The sequence below is a fragment of the Serinus canaria genome, chromosome 2, assembly GCF_022539315.1.
Source record: "Serinus canaria isolate serCan28SL12 chromosome 2, serCan2020, whole genome shotgun sequence".
NCBI classification, from domain to species: Eukaryota; Metazoa; Chordata; class Aves; order Passeriformes; family Fringillidae; genus Serinus; species Serinus canaria.
This window is the reverse complement of record NC_066315.1, coordinates 66,852,500-66,870,320: the sequence shown is the minus strand read 5'-3', so window position 1 is coordinate 66,870,320 and position 17,821 is coordinate 66,852,500. Positions and strand designations below refer to the sequence as shown.

At 41.1% G+C, this 17,821-nt stretch overlaps 1 protein-coding gene across 3 annotated transcripts in view; it reads right to left on the bottom strand.

Annotated features, from left to right (window-relative positions):
* Window positions 1-1,880: 1,880 nt before the first annotated feature.
* F13A1 (coagulation factor XIII A chain) overlaps window positions 1,881-17,821 on the bottom strand; it is a 59,169-nt gene continuing 43,228 nt past the window's right edge. For all 3 annotated transcript variants that reach the window (XM_009090236.4, XM_050971264.1, XM_018924002.3), the window contains exons 9-15: window positions 17,578-17,681; window positions 16,697-16,785; window positions 15,683-15,836; window positions 14,799-15,086; window positions 10,609-10,769; window positions 7,691-7,827; window positions 1,881-3,852 (exon numbers count right to left, since the gene is read on the bottom strand). In XM_009090236.4, coding sequence (XP_009088484.3) covers window positions 3,708-3,852; window positions 7,691-7,827; window positions 10,609-10,769; window positions 14,799-15,086; window positions 15,683-15,836; window positions 16,697-16,785; window positions 17,578-17,681 — 1,078 coding nt within the window. In that variant the 3' untranslated portion in view covers window positions 1,881-3,707. The remainder of the gene's footprint in view (window positions 3,853-7,690; window positions 7,828-10,608; window positions 10,770-14,798; window positions 15,087-15,682; window positions 15,837-16,696; window positions 16,786-17,577; window positions 17,682-17,821) is intronic.

Sequence of the window (17,821 nt, the reverse complement as noted above, 5' to 3'; positions counted from 1 at the left end):
TTTTTGCTGTGCTTTATCCAATTGCACGGTGAAATTCTTGTTGTTGTATGTCCTTTTTGTAACTAGTAGAACAGTAAGCGCAGGTAGTTATTCCTTGTAGAATGAACTATTTATGACCTCAAAAAAAAATGCAGCATAAAGGTTCACCAGGATGGGAGGGTAACAGGGGCCTTGACAGTGCAGGTGTAGGATGATATGAGAGGCCTCAGGCTACAAAGAGCTCACCAGCATTTAATAAGTGGTTGTCAAAGGGTGCAACATTAGGAGGTAGGTAAGAAAAATTCTAGATGTAACAAATGAGAACAAACATTGAGTATCCAACACAAGTAAAATGCATCAGGTAGCAAATTAGGATCTGCTGTGGAGCTGAATCAATAAAAAAAAGAACAAGGTGTGAAGGGTACAAGAAGTCTGTAAAAATGACCTCTGATGTATCATAGGATGACAAGGAAGAAATCTTCTGTTGTGCTTACCGCAGTGAGGAGGAAGATAAACTCTCCCCACTAATATCAGACTCTGCTTGGTGGAGGACTTGGGACACTGGTGACTTGTTCTTACACATGCCTCCACCCAGACTGGAGACATCACAGGGGCAGTGTAGAGGTACAGAAAAAAAGCAGAGAAAGTGGAGTATTCTATAAAGTTTATGTGTACCAGTTTTACCCAATATAATTTGGACTATAAATGTTAGTATCATTGTAATAAAGATACAAGAATATAATAGCATCCTGGTTATTCCAGCTACTAATAATTCTCTGATTAGATTATCTTTAACAAGACTAACAATTCTTCCCAGGTCTGCGTGTAAGATGTGTTTCCTTTTGATCGTAGCAAGATTTGGAATGTGACAAATTGATGGCTATTGGAGCAACCTGCCCCACAACTTGGATGAAACAAATTGGTAACAAATGAGGTTTGCTTCAGGAGTGACTTTTGTTTGCATTTAACGTCTCTGAGCTGCTGGACTGTGAAAGCTGTGGAAGTCTCAGCTCTGTCTCTTTGTTTTTGCACTGTTTCCTCCCCATGCATCTCTGAGATGTGATGGTGATGTTCAGGATCCAAGTTCAGCGCTCTCAAAAAGACCCTACACTGAAGAATTTGAACTCTCTCTTTTCAGGTTCAGAGCTCCTCCCAATCTGAGGTCACCAATCTGTCCTCATTATTTATTGATCACACTCTATAGGTGCATAAAGTGCAATCACAGCACTCCCTTCTTCTCCAGGTTTTACCTGTGTTTGATCTAACAGCCCATGCACGGGCTGGCGAGTGGCTGAAATCCTAGAAGCCATCCTCATTTTTTCCTCATTTTTGTGAGAATCTCAGTGCAGAGTGAGCAGGCTGGTGTTGCCAAGGGCTGCTGACATCCCTGGTCTCTGTTCCCAGCCATCACTTCATTTCAGCATACCTCTCTATAAACTGTAAATAAAATACTTCCTGTCTGCTGGCAAAGGTCATACAGCTTAGTGTGTGTTAGTGAAATGACTTGCAATATTTTGCTGAGAGAAGCACTCCTTAAAAATGGGACATAGGTAGGGTTTAATTAGGGGCAAAATCATGCCTTAATGGTCTCTGACAAGTTAAAACGAGATCCAGGGATCCTTTTTCCTGGCACTAGTGATGTCCTCTGAATAGCATCACCTTCTGCAATTCATTAGGTAGCCAGTTGTTGAAACAAAAGGAAAACCAAAAGAAAACAGTTAAAATTAGCCTGTAATATTATTTTTTCATTTAAATAAATATGAGGTTTTCTCCTTAGTGCCAAAAAAGACACATGGCTCAGAAGTGCTTTTTTAAATTTTTACAATGAAGATGCAGCAACTGGTGTATACAGTGCTGCTATGTAGAAGTAATTGACCAAAATACAGAACACAACACACAAGTGCAATCAGACACGCTTTATTTTGAATTCTTATTACACTGTATTTATAAAATGCCTGGAATAGAAAGCAGGTTTATATGCAAGAGCACAAAATGGATAATTTTATTAGAAGATGTAGAGCTTGGTAAGACTGCTTAATTACCTAACAGACACTGTCACCTTGCACTGACAATACACTGTTCAGTCTCTTCTACCCCCCAGGACTTTGACATGGGAAAGTTTCTGATGTGGTCACATAGGCTGTATAAAATGAAGTTGTGTCCATTCCTGAAGTAAGAGCCCCCAAAAATCTGGTTTTCCTGGATCCTGGGGTACTCCCAGAGTATGTGAGGTGACATTAATTTTTGCTTTGTTCCCCACAATTTAGCAAAAAGAGCAGCTGCATTTCCCCTCTCCCAAGACTTTAACAGCTGGTTACAGGCCTTGCAGGAGGTACCATGAGCAATGTGCAGCAACAAGAGGAGCAGAAGGGAAGGAAGGCATCTCCCTTGCATTTCAATGACACCACCAAATGACATGACCATGCAGTAAAACCCCAGGGTTTAATGAGAAAGATGTTCCTTTTAACTTTAGAAGCTCAGCCAGCTCCCCTGTGCTGTTAATACCTGATCTGCTCTTACATACACACTGTGGCCAGAGGGGAGGAGTTGCTGGGGTTTGTGTAAGTTTCCGACTCAGGATACATCTTTATTCCTTTCCCAGAGGAGGTTCTGTCCCTCTGCATTCCTAGGGTTACTCATGCAACAGGTCTTCATTCTGCTTTAGCCATGATTCTTGGGAACTTTCAGGCCCTATTTAATCTGAACTCATACCCATATTTTTAGTTTAAAGTTACCCCCAGCTCCAGTGCAGGACACTGGCTAGGTTGTGGCACTGGCAGGAGAAGAGCCTCAGGCTCCCTGCTCCACTCCTCTTTCCTTCATCCCATTTGCCAGCCTGGACTGCTCTGGGACAGCAAACACTCCTGACACACTCATGTGGGAGATGGGTCTACAGGGTGGGTTCAGGAGAGAGAAAAAGCAGAGAAGGGTGAAGAGAGAACATGTCTTACATAAGAGATATGACCAGCAAGTGCAGGTTTTGTGTGATAAACTCTGAGCAGATGCAGAAAACCTCTGGATTTCCACCCAGCAAAGTAGAGGAACAGCACACCAACTGCATACGGGGTCTGATGGGGGTATGAAGTGAGTCTGTGTGAGTGCCTGCACACATGAGAGAGTAGGAGAAAAAGCATAGGGAAGCTGCAAGACAAAACAAGAGGCTGAGAATATTCTGGAGATAAAACATCCTGAGAGATGCTTCCAGCAAAGTGAGCTCTCCACAAACCAGAACATTATTAATTTGCAGGATAAAACAGACCCTTTTAGCTAGAAATACCTGTTTCTATTGCAGCCTGAATGATCTACCCTAACATTGTGTAATTCAGTCTAAGAATTTATAACACTGGGTTCTTTATTTTTTCCCTTCCCTTTTCAGTGAAATACCAGGCCTTAATTAAAACTAAAGTTCAGATTACTCTGGCGAATGGAGCTTTTCAAATTCCCTTGCAGCACTAATGCAAAAGACCATAAATACAAGTGAGCTACAGGAATAATATGACCTAGAATTGCCTTTAATTACATATAGCTAATTTTAAATCATTCAGCATCCAGGTGCTTTTTTTATGCTCTCCTCAGTCATACCAATTAGTTTGCTTTATCAATTTTTTTCAGCAGAGGGATGACCAAAATAACAATAAGCAGATTTATACCTCTCCATCGGCCACCCAATATAGCCAAGGCTATATTTTTAAATATAGCTAAATGAGAGAAGAAGGCAGCACCTTGGTTCATGGCTTCTGAATCTGGACATTCAGCTCACCATACACATGCCTCAAAGTGTTAGAATTCAGGCTTGCAATCAGCTTCCGTAAACCTGCTCGCATTGGGGTAAATTTTAGCTCCCAGGTCAGTGTAGAGTTCATCGGGATTCTCCTGAATAAAAAAAAGAAAAGTTTCAATATTGCAGTCAGTCAGTCAGTGCTCTCAACCTGACACAAAACTGGAGAAACTGAAGGTAGATAGCATAACATGTCTCAAATCTTTTATGTTTCACTCATTCTCATAAACGTCATATAAATTACTCTCTTCATCTTCTATTCCTCGCAGAACTGACCCTGTTAAAGCCTTTTCTAGCCTTTCCTCCAGGCTAATTTTAAATTTCCAAAATGAATCCATTTTCTTCTGCCTCCTGTCACTTCCTCTCATAATCGCCTTCAGAATGACCTTCTTTATATCTAACATATATTTTTTCTACTTTATAATTCCATTTTTCCTGTTTATTATAGCCTATAGCCTGGTAGTGAGTCCTTAAAAGGTTAGGTAAGTCCAAGTGTTCAGGTCAGTCCTCTGCAAACCCTATGAGATGTTCAACCCCTCTGTCACTCCTACCCTGAACCACCCTGCCACCAGCAGATCTCCTCAGTGGCCCCTTCAGATGACTACTTTATGTCCATACAAACAAGTTAAAATATTCTTGGGAGTCCTGCTGTTGTTGGTTACTCTTTTACACTATATATGACTCCTGATAACTCATATATAAAACAACACCACCCTGCACTGTTCTTGATTTTCAGGTTTTTTTGCTACAATTAAGATGCATGGACAGTCTCGGGTTTCTGTATTCTCTCAGTGCTTTCACAAGGTTCTGTGTGCAGATTTTAAAGGCTGATATTTATTGATTGATTGATTGTGTTTGGTGGATGCTGGGATACAACTGCTCCAAAGGAAGCAATGGAAAAAGCAGTATAATGGGGAGCTATTTATGAAAATTAATTATTTTTTTCTCAGCATTAAATAAGAGGGTTCTAAGTTCATTGCTCTTATCTCATGTGGCTACAGTGTCCTGAAAACAACTGAACAAAGTGAGAGCAAAGCAAGCCAATACTTCAGTCACTGTTTCAAATTCTCATCTGATAGGATTTGGTTCTCAGGTGCCATATCATATGCCAGGGTCAGGACAGAAATGAGAAATGTCTGCCTAGGCTTAGCACAAGCTGCCATGAGACAAGAAACCTTAATTAGCTCTAAATGAGCTAGCCTGGAATCCTCCCACCTGAGTATTTTTTTCAGTGCAGGTCTGTCCCTGGTAAAATGATATATTCCAGCGCCTTTTTGCATACACAGATAGAGGTACCTTGGGGCATGTACCCACTTTTAGACAAAAAAAAAAAGCAGAGAATCATATTTCTGATGTGAGCATGTGCAGACTGCTTCCAGCAAGTGTTTTCCCTCTTTTTATCTTTGTTATTAATGAGAGAGGTTCTGTTCCCTATAGCTGGTTGGCTTGCATCTATCAGATGCCCACTGAAATGGAATCATGATAAACCAGTGACTTCAGTTGCTGAAGAAAGTAAAATACCTTTTAGAGTTTATGGGAATTATCTGCAAGGGATTATCTGAATGAAAAGTGAAGAAGTAATCATAGAAGTCTGCTGTGCAGACTTCTTGAGCAGTTGGGGGTGCAGATTCTCTAATGATGAAGGTTTTTGGGCCACAGCTTCACAGTGCTCCGGTGATAGAGGGTAGCACTACCATCTTTGTTTTATAGTGCTATCGTCTCACTACATATATATGTGTGTGTATGTGCACATGCAGGAAGACAGCAGCTGTGCTGGGAAACCAAACCTGCCTTTTCCTGTCTCTCCACTGTCCTGTTTCTAAAACAAGTTGCTTCTCACTACAGATGCTAATACTAGCTTAGCTCTGACATATAGAACCACCCAAAATTACTTACCTGCTAGTGTGAAAGTATGCTTGGCTATAATCCTTTTAGCACTATCCATCACTGCCTGGTTAATTCTCATTTGTCATGCACAGACTATGCCCTGAGTAAGAATTGCTGCTGCCAAAGGCTTTTCCATAACTCATGCTCCTCATCTGTCTGAGGCTAATAGCTAAATATCAATATCTTTATCTATATATAGACTTTATGAATGGTCAAGATTGAAGCCCCGCAGCCACTACATTGCCAGAATAATGTTGTATCAGCTAGGCCACACATGATCAGTTTTTTGGAAACACTCAAGTGATACAGAAAAACTACCTGAAAAAGAGGCCAAAAACCTTATCCCCACATAGAACTGTAAAAGCTCCATCCCATATGTAAGTGTCCCTGGTAAATAGGGAAGTGTTGAAAGGGTAGGGAAAGCCTAGAACGTGTTCAATTCTCTTTGCAAAAGGAGTAAGCCACCCTGATCTGATTTTCCTGGGAGAGAACTCAGTGATGAATGATTCTGCATAATATGCTGAGCCATCATCACACTCGAGCCATTTATCACTTTGAATGCATGGAGACAAATGTGATTATTATTGAAATAAACTACAACTGCCCCTTGCTCTGTCCTCCGTGTGTATCACCTGCATCCTACATTCATCTCAGAGAAGTTAAATCTTAAAATGACTAAGCTGATCCATTTCCATTTTCGATGTTGCCAAGGGCATTACTGAAAAGGGGAAAACATGGTGACTCTAAGGAAAATGACGTGTGTTCTGTGAGTCATTTTTCTCCCCTAACTCTTGTGCCTTTGATGCACCTGATAATTTCTGCATCCTTGAAGGTGAGGACAGTGCCCAGCAGCTTTTGGATTGAAAAGGATGTAGAACAACAGGGGAGCCTGGCACAGCTGGGCAGCAATGAGGGCTATTGCCACAACTTGTGTAACTCTTGTGGACCATGCTGAGTCATGCTCAGCAGCACCTGTGACATACCTTGTGCACAAAGCAAACACAGTATGTTGCCCTTTCATGGTTATTTTTCCATCAGCTCTACTCTGGAGACTGGATTTGATCTTTTTATCCCTGTCCCAGGTGCAGTCAGGATCAGACCTCCCCTGCTGGCTGCAGAGGATGCTGACAATTTATGCAGCTGCTGAAGCACAGGCAATTTCTCAAATTCCTTTTACACACACCTGGGGACCATCAGCTCAGGTAATGATAGATACTAAGCCCAGATAGATAGATGTTCACAGCCTCAAAATTTTCCAAGTCTCTCTGTTATATACCCTTGGCTAATGCTAAGCTCATAACACCAACTCAAAAGGAAAGAGAATTTACAACTTGCTGAGCATAGGGGTATCATGGTATCAGTGTAAGGTGTGACTCTGAGAATAATGAAGGTGGCTTTCCTTTTCCTCAGATCTGGGAGTGCCCTGTGCTGGGAACATGCCTGTGTGCCAGGGCAGCCCTGTGCAGTGGAGCTACTGGGGGGAGCTGTGCGCTCACACACACGCCACGGCTATGCCAGCAGGCTCTGCAAACAACACACATTTTGTGTCTTGACATGAGCTTGAAAAGATCATCTGAGGTACCTGAACGTCTTGTATAATCATGATTAACATGAGCGGAGAAAAGCCTTTCCGAGAAACAGCACAGGACTCGATTTGCACATGCTGAGTGAGCGGCAGTAAACACTTCAAGTGCAGGATAAATCTTCCTCCCTGCAATAGCAGCTTGTAGGTGCTATTGTCAAGTGCTAAAAGTAATGTAATACAGTGAAAAAGTAAACTTGGGCTGCACTAGCAACTACTCACAAACGCTACCAATTCCTCCAGCCCTGGTACTGAGCAGATGAAATGCTCTCACAATCTCTCTGGATAGCCCAACTTCTACTGACTATTGAGACCTATAGCTCCCCTGTGTATTGGATTTTAAAGTACAGAGAGAGTGTTTGAATTAAATTACTCAGCACAGCATTAGTTAAGTGTCTCTTGTGAGCTTCCTACTGTGAGCAAGCAGGGGACAAACTCCCAGCTGGTTGTGCTTTCTTCCCTACCCGAACTGCTTTTTTATTGTTCTCAGCATGCCAGGTCCCTCGAGGCGGAGCGTGACGTTCTCCAGGGTTTGTTTCAGAGGATTGGTGAATTCCACAATCACAGAGGTTTCTTTACCAGCTACCAGTTCACCTTTGGTCTGCAAGACAAGGAAAGGACAATGCACCAGAAACTGATAATAACAGGTACAACTGGCAAGGCAGAAGAACAGAGCACACAGCAAAATTGCAGGAGGCCAAGAAAGCCTAGTGAGAAGAAAATTGTTGGATGACACATTTTTCCACCCATTGTAATTTTCCCTCAAACCACATGGCAGATCAAGAGGCTGGCCCTCATTTGCATAGAAAACTAGAAATCTGTATGCACTGTTCTGGAGCTGAGGGCCCAACTGAGGGTGAGTTCAGCTGATGGGGCCTCTCTCCCAGACTCTGCCCCCCTCCTCAGGCTCCCCACCAGCACTGAAGGGATCTGCTGAGGACATAAGCTCCAGAGGAGAAGGGCAGGTCTTACTACCCTAAATTAGAAACACCAGGCTATGTGGTTACACCCTAAAAATTGTCATGTCCATCCTCCCCTTGCATTTGCATTTTCCTCTCATGCTCTAAAGGGTTTTTAATCTTGCACATGTGGAGGTCTGAAGGCCAGTTTTCCTCCAAACCCTATGTAAGCAAAAGAGCAGTATATTTTGCATTGGAAAACAGTAAATCTCCAAAGAAATGTGTTTTTAAACAACAGCTACATGCATGGAGATGTGGGGTTCTTTATCCCTCTAGAAATTCAGCATTTCTCTCAGAAAATGTGAACTTATTTTTCTTGGGCAAGGGTTTTCAATTTATGGCTGGCAGATCTTCCAGCCCACTTCATTGTCCATCAACTGATTTAAAGAGCCTTGAGGAATGTAACTAAGAAAATCAAGTATCTTGTCAATAAATTTAAAGTGGTGCTTTAAGGAAGTATGATATTTGCAAAAAAGCTGCATAGACTCCGGTCAAAGGGATTACTCTGTGCCAAAAACCAGTAAAATAACTGGAGTAAAGGAGGAGATACAACAAAGCTCTCAATGGCATTTGGTTACCTGAATATGAAAAAGGACATCACTGGCATTTTCAGAACCCTTGGCTCAATGAGAGATCCAACAACCTTTTAATTTCAATTGACCATTTAAGATCACTGGGTGTTAATCAAAATCATCCTGCAGTCCCAGACTTGAAGCTGAGACCATGATATGTATTTGCTGGTCTTATTTTTGTAACGTGATCTCGAGGTTAGAATAGGGTGTAATTTCCTCAACTGTTGAGTCTGAAAATTTCCTTAGACCAACAGACAAAGACCAAAGGTTCATCTGGAGACATAATGGGATACACATGTTTTCATTCTTCTCTCTCAATCTCACATCAAGAAATTTGGTCTGCCAATCACATCCACCAAACAAAATTCCCAAGAAAACAAAACAGATAAACTATCTCAAATTTCATTAAAAAGCAATAAATCAAAATTTCTTCTATCAATATCTGCTCACACACATGTGCATACCCACACGTACCTCTTAAAAAATTCAGCTTTTAAAATTTCAGTGTATTTTCATACGTCACAAAGAAAAGAGAAAAACTTAGTTTTACTCAGAAACATGAGGTTTGGACAACAATCTACTCTATATGCTAAAAATCCTTTCTTCAGAACTGCAGGGAGGATAAACTATTTTGAAGTTGAAAATCTGAGATGATGTAGAAGATGTTCTGTTTAAGTATTGAAAGAATTCTTTACTTCTAAAATTTGGTTATTGAAGACAGGTATTTGAAGTAGAGTTTGCTTGTCTTGTTTACCTCCTCTCTGGAATGCTTAGTACCGAAAATACAATTATCTGATCAGAACATCATGGTATTTCTAATGGCCATAAATCAGAGTAGATTTTTTGGCAAACTTTGATGTAGTCTTGATCCACGTTTCTAAAAAATCTTTTTTTGCAGTTGCTACATAAATTATTACATGGAAACCTGAGCACTAGTTCAAATAAATATATGGAGAGGAAAAGGTGGATCTCTTTCAAGGTCCGGAATTTTACAGAGCTGCATTCATACTTATATAAAGTTTCCTGAACTTGTGTTCTGATTTGATTTTTTTTTTCTAGTATTAGGAAAAAAAGCATATCCAAATTCCATCATTCAAAGCAGATGAAGGCTTGGTGCTTTTGAAAACAATGCAATTTATTTGGATGCTTAGTTATGAATTGAGAAGTTTAAATCCCAGTTAAAGGGGCTAATTAAGTTAATCTCAGTTAAGTTAAAATGCCTTGTCTTTGCCATACAACATAGGCTCCTTGTAGTATCTCAGGCATTATTCTTCTCCATTTTCATAGGTACCACACCACTGTCTGCAGAAATGCTCCACTTTCAGGGAACACCACTGGCAGTACATTTTAGAGTGGCAGCAAAGCACTGAGTTCCAAGACATTGTCCTGAATCAGTGCTGCCCGTTCAAGTTTGGAGAAACTTTCCACAATACCTGTGGAAGCTCTCCCAGCAAAATTACTTCAATAGCAGCGTTCTTCATTCTTCAGCAAGAGGCCCCTGTGCTGCATTGCTTTAAACATAATAGACTTTTGAAGAAGTTAAAGAACTTGAGTGGGTAATCTCTCCTACCCTTTGAGTTTCTTCAGCTCTCTCAGATCTTTCCCCCTCTTTCCTCCACTGTGATTATTTCAGCTCTTCACTACCAGTGCTGCTATCAGCCTCTCTCTTCAAGGTAGGGATGCTCAATACACTATATAATAATGTACACCCTCACACCCTCCAGCCAGCCACTGCTCTATAAGGTCCATGTTAGAGGCTCTAATGTGCTTAAAGAAACACACTCCTCCACCCCACAATCAATGCCACACCCTTGTAGAGAACACATCCCTTCCAGCACCACCGTGAGCTACCTTGATCCGCAGGGCGGGAATTTCCAGCATTACCGCCTTCTGCACGGCCAGAATCTTCCCTGTCTCATTGATCCGTGCAGTCACAAAGAAGTGAAAGGAGGCTTGCTCCAGCAGGTCACGCATGTACTCGCTCGATTTGATCACAATGTCGAAAGAGCTGGCTGAGGAGAGACACAGCAAAGAAAAAAGTATCTGAAGCAATCTGATCACTAACTGCTCCTCTCATCATGGCCAGTGCCAATTACATGAGTGCCTAGGAAAAAAGGTGGCTTTCAAGCTAAAGAATGGCTTTGATTTTTTTTTTCCCTCAAACTAACTTAATTTCTTTACTACACCGTTTCCCCTCTAAGTTTTCCCTCTTTCCATTTAGGCTGTGAGCTTCCAGGGACAAAGGCTGGGTTTGTGCACAGCCCCTGCCCAGTACCCTCTGCATGGGCCATTCCACTGTTGAAGGTTTCTAGGTGCTACCACAAAATAAATGAAAGGAAAGCTGGAAATACATATCTATCAGGTGCAAATGTCCAAACTAGATTTTAATCTGAGTGTCATTCCTGTAAATGTTTGTTCTTTCAATTTACTCCTGTTCTTTTTTTGCCTCTCTTCCTGGCACAGGGATGCCACCAGAGCAGCAACTGGGGGCTGTGAGCCCATGCAGGCTACCTCGGAGATCACCTGCTCCCCAGGAGGTGGATGGATATTTGCCTTTGTTCTACACTGGACTTGCCTGCAAAATTTAGCAAGAAGGTCTTCCTGTCACCAGCATGCCCTCCAGAGAGCTTTCATGTGCTCTCTGACAATAATTATCAGAAGGAACAAGTCCCTGTAGGCTAGACAGTTGAGAAGCAGGGAATCATTAATTTTAACTATATTGAACTGCAATTCCCAGGCCAACAATGGTGTGAGACTGTGAGACTGTGACTAGAGAATCAGACCTGCTAACTAACTGACCAGGCAAAATATATAGACCTGTAGCTCTTCTTTCAATAAACATTCATTATAACCCTAGTAAACACATCAAGATCTCCCATCTGTTAGCTATGATGATTACTGTTATCTGTTATTTGTATTGTATTTGTGACATACACTGTAAACACTGGGATAATTGAACTCAGTTGGGTAAATGACATTCACCCCTTTTCGCTCTTTTGATCCACTCACATCAAAACCAGTTCCTTGATTTGGTTTCAAAGCTATTCCCTTGGCAGCCACCTGACCGGGATTTACTAGGCCAGCCTTAAAATTACTTGATGTGCTCCTGCTCCCTCCCTCTCACTCTTTATCTTGTGTAAAAGAATTTCCCGTAATACCCTTAAGTGTAAATTATAAATCAGGCAAAGTATTTCTCATGTGAGAAGTAAATAAGTAAATAAATTAGTTACAAACCAGGAGAAATTTACTTTACAATGGAAGAAAAGGCAAACTTTTCTGTTTAAATTTAATCACTGCAGGAAAAAAGGAAGAATATATTTCCACTGTTTTAGCATTGGTTGTGCTGATAATTTGTCAGTACCATTTAGTGCATCTGGGAAAGCCAAGGGAGACACAACACTGAGCTGCCTTATAGTTTTTCAAAAAAATAGAGAAAACTAAATATAACTCAGTAGATCCGAGAGCACCTTTGAAGGCACTGGAAGGTTTAAGCTATTCAAATCCTCAAAGATCTTTTCAACCCACACAATTCCTTTAATCACTATTCTGAAAATAATTCATTCCTTTCCTGTTTGAATACTTAGCTTCCCTCATACTTTCAGTATCTGGGGCTGGAAGAATGCCTTTAATACATCTGTTTAGCATTGTAATTTTTTGTTACATATATATTTATTTATACAAACACACTTCTTGACCTGAACAAATCCTGCTTGGGTGCCTTGGAAGGTACCCTCCCATTACATCCCTAGCAGATTGTTCTCATGCACTTGCAGAAAATCACACTATCTTCCTTCACACTGCCCACCTGCTCAGACACTATTCCTGATTTCACATGTACTTCTTTCCAAGGAAAAGGTGAAAGAATTGATGCTCAAATTTCATGTATCACCCTCAGAAATGGAGGAGGTTTTTGTCCTGTTGCAGAACAGAGTGCCCCACAAGTTGATGATGACTGTAGCTCAGATATAAGCAAATTCCCACCTTGAAAAGTGGGAATAACTTTAAAAATGTCTCATTGGCCAGAAGCAGTGATGGGGACATACTCTTGGTACACATACATAAACATCCATGTTCTGTTCTTTCAGGTGACTCTCTCCAGACTGCATTCACTCACCATCACTCAATTCAGTGTTTTCAGACCTATTTCAAGAAGCTTTTTTTCTTAGCTTTTAGTTAAATTAGAAAAAATGAATTGTGATGCTCAGTGATGTTTAAAAATCTCTTAATTTCATTTCTTGCAGAGAGGACCCAGATGATCCTCAAAGCACTGCAGAAGCTGTATTTTAGGTAGTAATACCCTACACAGACCTTTGATACAAGAGCAGACATAAATAAGTCCTGGAACCATGCACAAATCACAGCCAGAAAATGTAGCAGACACTTCTCCTACAAGATGACTGAATTTTCCCTCATCAAAGAAGTGGCACAGAATTTAGACCAAGACTATTGAAACTGATTTTTTTTTCTGCACCTATTCAAGTCTCCAAAAGTTTTGCAGTTTTTCAGATTAGATATTTAGTAACTGATGTAAGTCACTATAAGCCCTCACACTGTGTTTTGATAGCATATATTGGAACAATCCAATGCCCATTTCCAGGCCCCCTGCAAATGATCCACAGAGCTAGAAAGAATCAGCAAGTAGCTCTCAGGGCTTTGTTACAGGCTGGAGGTAGAAGTTTTATTAACCTTCACAAGTAGATCTTTATCAGGGGACTTCTACTTTTTGCAGAATAATGAGCTCCAAATAAAGTGTGCAGTTTCAGATGATGTTCAAAGTGAGGAAGAAAGCAGTGGATTATTTTTTTTTTTTTTTTTTTTTTTTTTTTTTTTTTTTTTTTTGTGGCCTGATAGGAACTGTGGTTCCATGGAGACTTCTCACTGAGACAAAACTAGTCCTCCTGGAAGAAAGAGGGCTCACAGTGTCTCTTGAGCTGGGATGAGGTAGAGAAGACAAAAAGCTCAGAGGTCAGCTGGGATTGCTGTAATCCAGCAGCAGACCCATCCTTTGGGCTCCCAAAGTCCTGCCACCCCTCCTGCACTTAGAAAAATTGATTTGCCCAGTAGCAGTGCCTAGAAGGCAAAGTCATGGCTGCTGACTCTCTCAGCAGGGAAGGATCCTCTACTTCATCTCTGTAAGAGCACGTGGTCATCACTTTTCTGACCAAGGACACAGGTCTGTCAGGAGAACGAGTGATTGGCAGTCACTTGTTGCTAGAGCTTGCTAGGTAGCACTTGGAAGTACAGCTGGTCCTAAACATGTGCTGTAATGGCTAACAGGAAATAGATTATGTCCAAGTTTAAAAAGGAGAACATCTCTCTTTCCTACTTTGAGCAGTACAAAAACCTGCTCACAGCCTCCTGAGCTGGTCTGCCAGGAACTGCTTCTCTCATGAGAAATGGGAGGCAGGATCTCCCTACTGTATTCCAGAGGGCACTAGGAAAAGTGAATGCTGCATCTGTAAAGATAACTCACCTTTGGGGCTGCTGCCCAGCTGACAAGCATCCCTGCTCTATTGTGGCACATTCTCATTACATATAAACTTTTTAGATCACTGTAAATATGAAATCCTGAACCACAGCATCCTCCAAAGTCAGATTTTCATTTGAATCTGTTCAGAACTTGTCAGCTTCTACCAGGTAAGACAAAAAAATACACCCTCTTGTCTCTGTACATGACACCCTGTGGAACCAGAACTTCCCCTTCACCTGCTAAAAGGCTGCTAGGAAAATAAAGGAATTCAATGGAAAAACAATACCTTGCAGCTTAATACCTGTGCTCCTTTGATTTCTTTTGTACTAAAGTACTAAAATTAACAATTCCCAGAGACACAGCTTGGTGTAAAAGAGCATTTTGCAGGGAGAAACACCCTGAAGAAAACAGCCTCAGCTTTAAATGACCCTGGTATCCAGCCCAGGGTAGAGAGGGGATCCTTCTGATACCCAACAGAATATCCTACCCCGAGCAACTAGAATTGGCTCTACCCATGGGTGTAAACACTGGTGAAAGTTAATAACACAGAAAACAGCTATGCAAGACTTACATGAAGAGGGTTCCAGTTTTGCACTGAAAGAGTGTTTCTTGAATTCCCTTTTTGGGACTCCTGTATAAAACACTATGTTGCCTGAAAAGTAGGTAGTTGCAGTGTAGGAGTTGCGACTCTTGTTCCTGAAAGTTATAGTGACTTTAAAGTCATTGCCAAGGACTGCCTTTTGCGCTTGGAAGTCCATGTCAACATCTGTCTGTGGCTGGTACGTGGTATCTTGGATACTTTGCTTTTTAACACCGTACATCACAGCAGTCTCAAGAGCCAGCCTCTCCTCATCTGAGCCTAGAAATGAATGAAAACCAGATTTAGAAAAGAAACAGAAGTGCAGCATTAGCCCAGCTACTGATCATAAGAGTTTGTCTTCCATCGTTTGTAGTAGCTGAAATAAATAGATGAGGACAGTGAACCCTCCAGGGGTAACACCAGCAGTGGGAAAACTTCACAGCCACCAAGGGAGTTGGTGCTAAAGCCATATCAGACAAACTGATGTAGATGAACTCTTATCAATATAGCTACACTGGTTAAGTCTGTGTGAACATCTGGCCTGAATAAGAAATGTCTAAACATCTGCACAGAAAGCCTTGAATTGTTTTGAATGCTTTGAGTTGCTCCATGACTAGCTTTTATTTTCACTACAAATAACTTAGTGTAAAGCATTTCAGAGTAGCAGTTTGTGCTTTGCTTGTGCCTTAGGATCAAGGCATCTACAGTGTTTCTGGGATAGAGTCACAAAAAAAAAGAACTCCAGAGGGGACTTTGGCAGCTTTTCATGAAGCTCCTTCAGTGACAGGGTTTCCAAATCATCATCTAGGATTTGACTGTCTACATCTTATATATATAAGTCTATGTCCATATGGTCCCAGCCCATTTCAGGTTACCTTCTCGGAACTTGTACTCCTCAGTAATGTCCACCATTCCATCACCTCCAACTTCCTTGGTCACAATCAACTGCCCAATACGGGTTGTGTCAATGTTCTCTACCACTTGGGTTCCATTTTTCTCCATTCTTGTGTAGAAAATGTCACTATTCACCTATGAAATTAAATGAAAGAAGATTGAGATATGTGAAAGTAGAGAGAAAAAGAGGAGTCAGCCTATCCCCCCCAAAATAATGATGCATTGACTTGAAGTCCCGCTAATGTCACATCTACATTTCATGTTTAAAATTAGTCAAATGCTGAGATGCATTTTACTATTCACAGCTCCAGAATTACAGAGCGTGTAAACTTTACAAGGCAACATAAAGGTCATTCAAATTTGGGGAGCACTACTACACATTTCTTGCACCAAAAAGCTTTAGAAATAGACAGGAGAGTGCTTAATAGCTAAAATGTCTTCATTTTTTTTCTGTCCTAAGCCATTTACAATTCAATTAGAGAGAAACCTGTCCCGCAGTGTTGCAATTCTGGGCATGCCTCCTCTGGTGATGCAAGAGGTTAAACCTCCAGACCAGGCCCTCCATCTCCTTATTGAGATATTTCCCTCTCAAATCTGTCAGTCAAATCACCCATGTGAAATCTCCATGACCCACCACAGTCACAAGGAATGTGGTGAGCAAAGAGAATGAGCAGCTAGAGCTAGTGACCCATTCAGCATAGCTGAATCTTGGAAGGAAAAATGACCACAGCCTGAAGATTCAGTGAAGTCAGAACAGCTTTTCCTTACTATTACATTGAGGAGCAGAGAGTAGAGAAATCTCTGTCATTCATTAGAGCCATATCACGCCTGCTGGCATGTCAAAACATAAAATGAGATTGTTCTGTGACATGAAGTATACATGAAGTAATTTCTCAATCCATAAATTGGAGAGCTATCTTCTGTCTCACTATGGTCTTACTGATATCATTCACTCCAGCAAAAATTTTCACATAAAACAAAATTTCACTTTGTACCTCAGCATAGACAAAAGGAGCATCAAATTGGAAGCAAACGTGACCATGTTTAATGGCTTGAACTGAGGCTGGACCACACCTGTACATACCTATGGGGAGAAGAGAGACAAAGTGAGAGACTAAATAAATTAAAAACATGTAAAAATTGTATTTTCTCAAAGAAAAAGAATTCTTGGGGTTTGACAAAATCTGCTAATAGTTTACAGGAACTCCTGACCAAGAAGCAAAAAGCTTAATTTTGTTGCCAGCCATGTAGATAACAGAGACTCAGGTCTGGAGTAACCTGGTGGTTCAGTACCTTTAATGGCACTATAACATCCATTCTAAAGTCTCAAGCACTTGAAATGCACTTACAACTGGGTTTGGTTAAAACAGATAATTTTGGGAGAAGTCAGGTACACCACAGGCTGAGAAGGACCTTGCTACAAATTTGAGAAGATTCTATTTTAAAGGCTAGGAAATTAAGGACTGGAAAGAAAGACCAGTGACCATGTTTCTCTCCTACCTACTGCCTGCTAGTGTGGTTCAGTTAGGGCTGCATAAAGTAAAGGAGAATTAATCTGATCAGACTCCTATATAGATACTCTAAAATGTGAAAAGCCATCTTTGGCAACAGGATCACATCTCTTCAGTACCAAGCAGCACCTTTCTCATTCAGGATTTCGTTCCCAGGACATCATGAGCAGTGTTACAATAAGGACAGATTTAGTTTAGAGTTCAGAACAAATCAGGCGAGGGCCCTGAGGTGAGTGTGATTATTTTGTTCAAGAAGTTGTCACTGGCCTCACGGTGCCACTGTCTCAGCTATCATCAGCTCATTGTTTTAAACAGAGATCCCAAACATTAGAAAGTGAACTAAGGAGGACTTCAAGCAATATTACCATCACTGGTTTCTTGAGGTGTCCCATCAACAACCTGCCATCCTCCAAAACCAACAGGAAGGTCAGGTCTGGTCATCCAAGCTTCGTTCCAGCAATGATAATTCCTTAGAAAAGAGATGGGACCGGTATATAAAATTCTTGGAAACAAGCACACAGACCAAAACAAATCCTGTGTATTTATGTCCTGGCATTGCTTCAATAACACTGTTTGCCAATTCAGGGATAAAAATGTTGACTCTTTAAA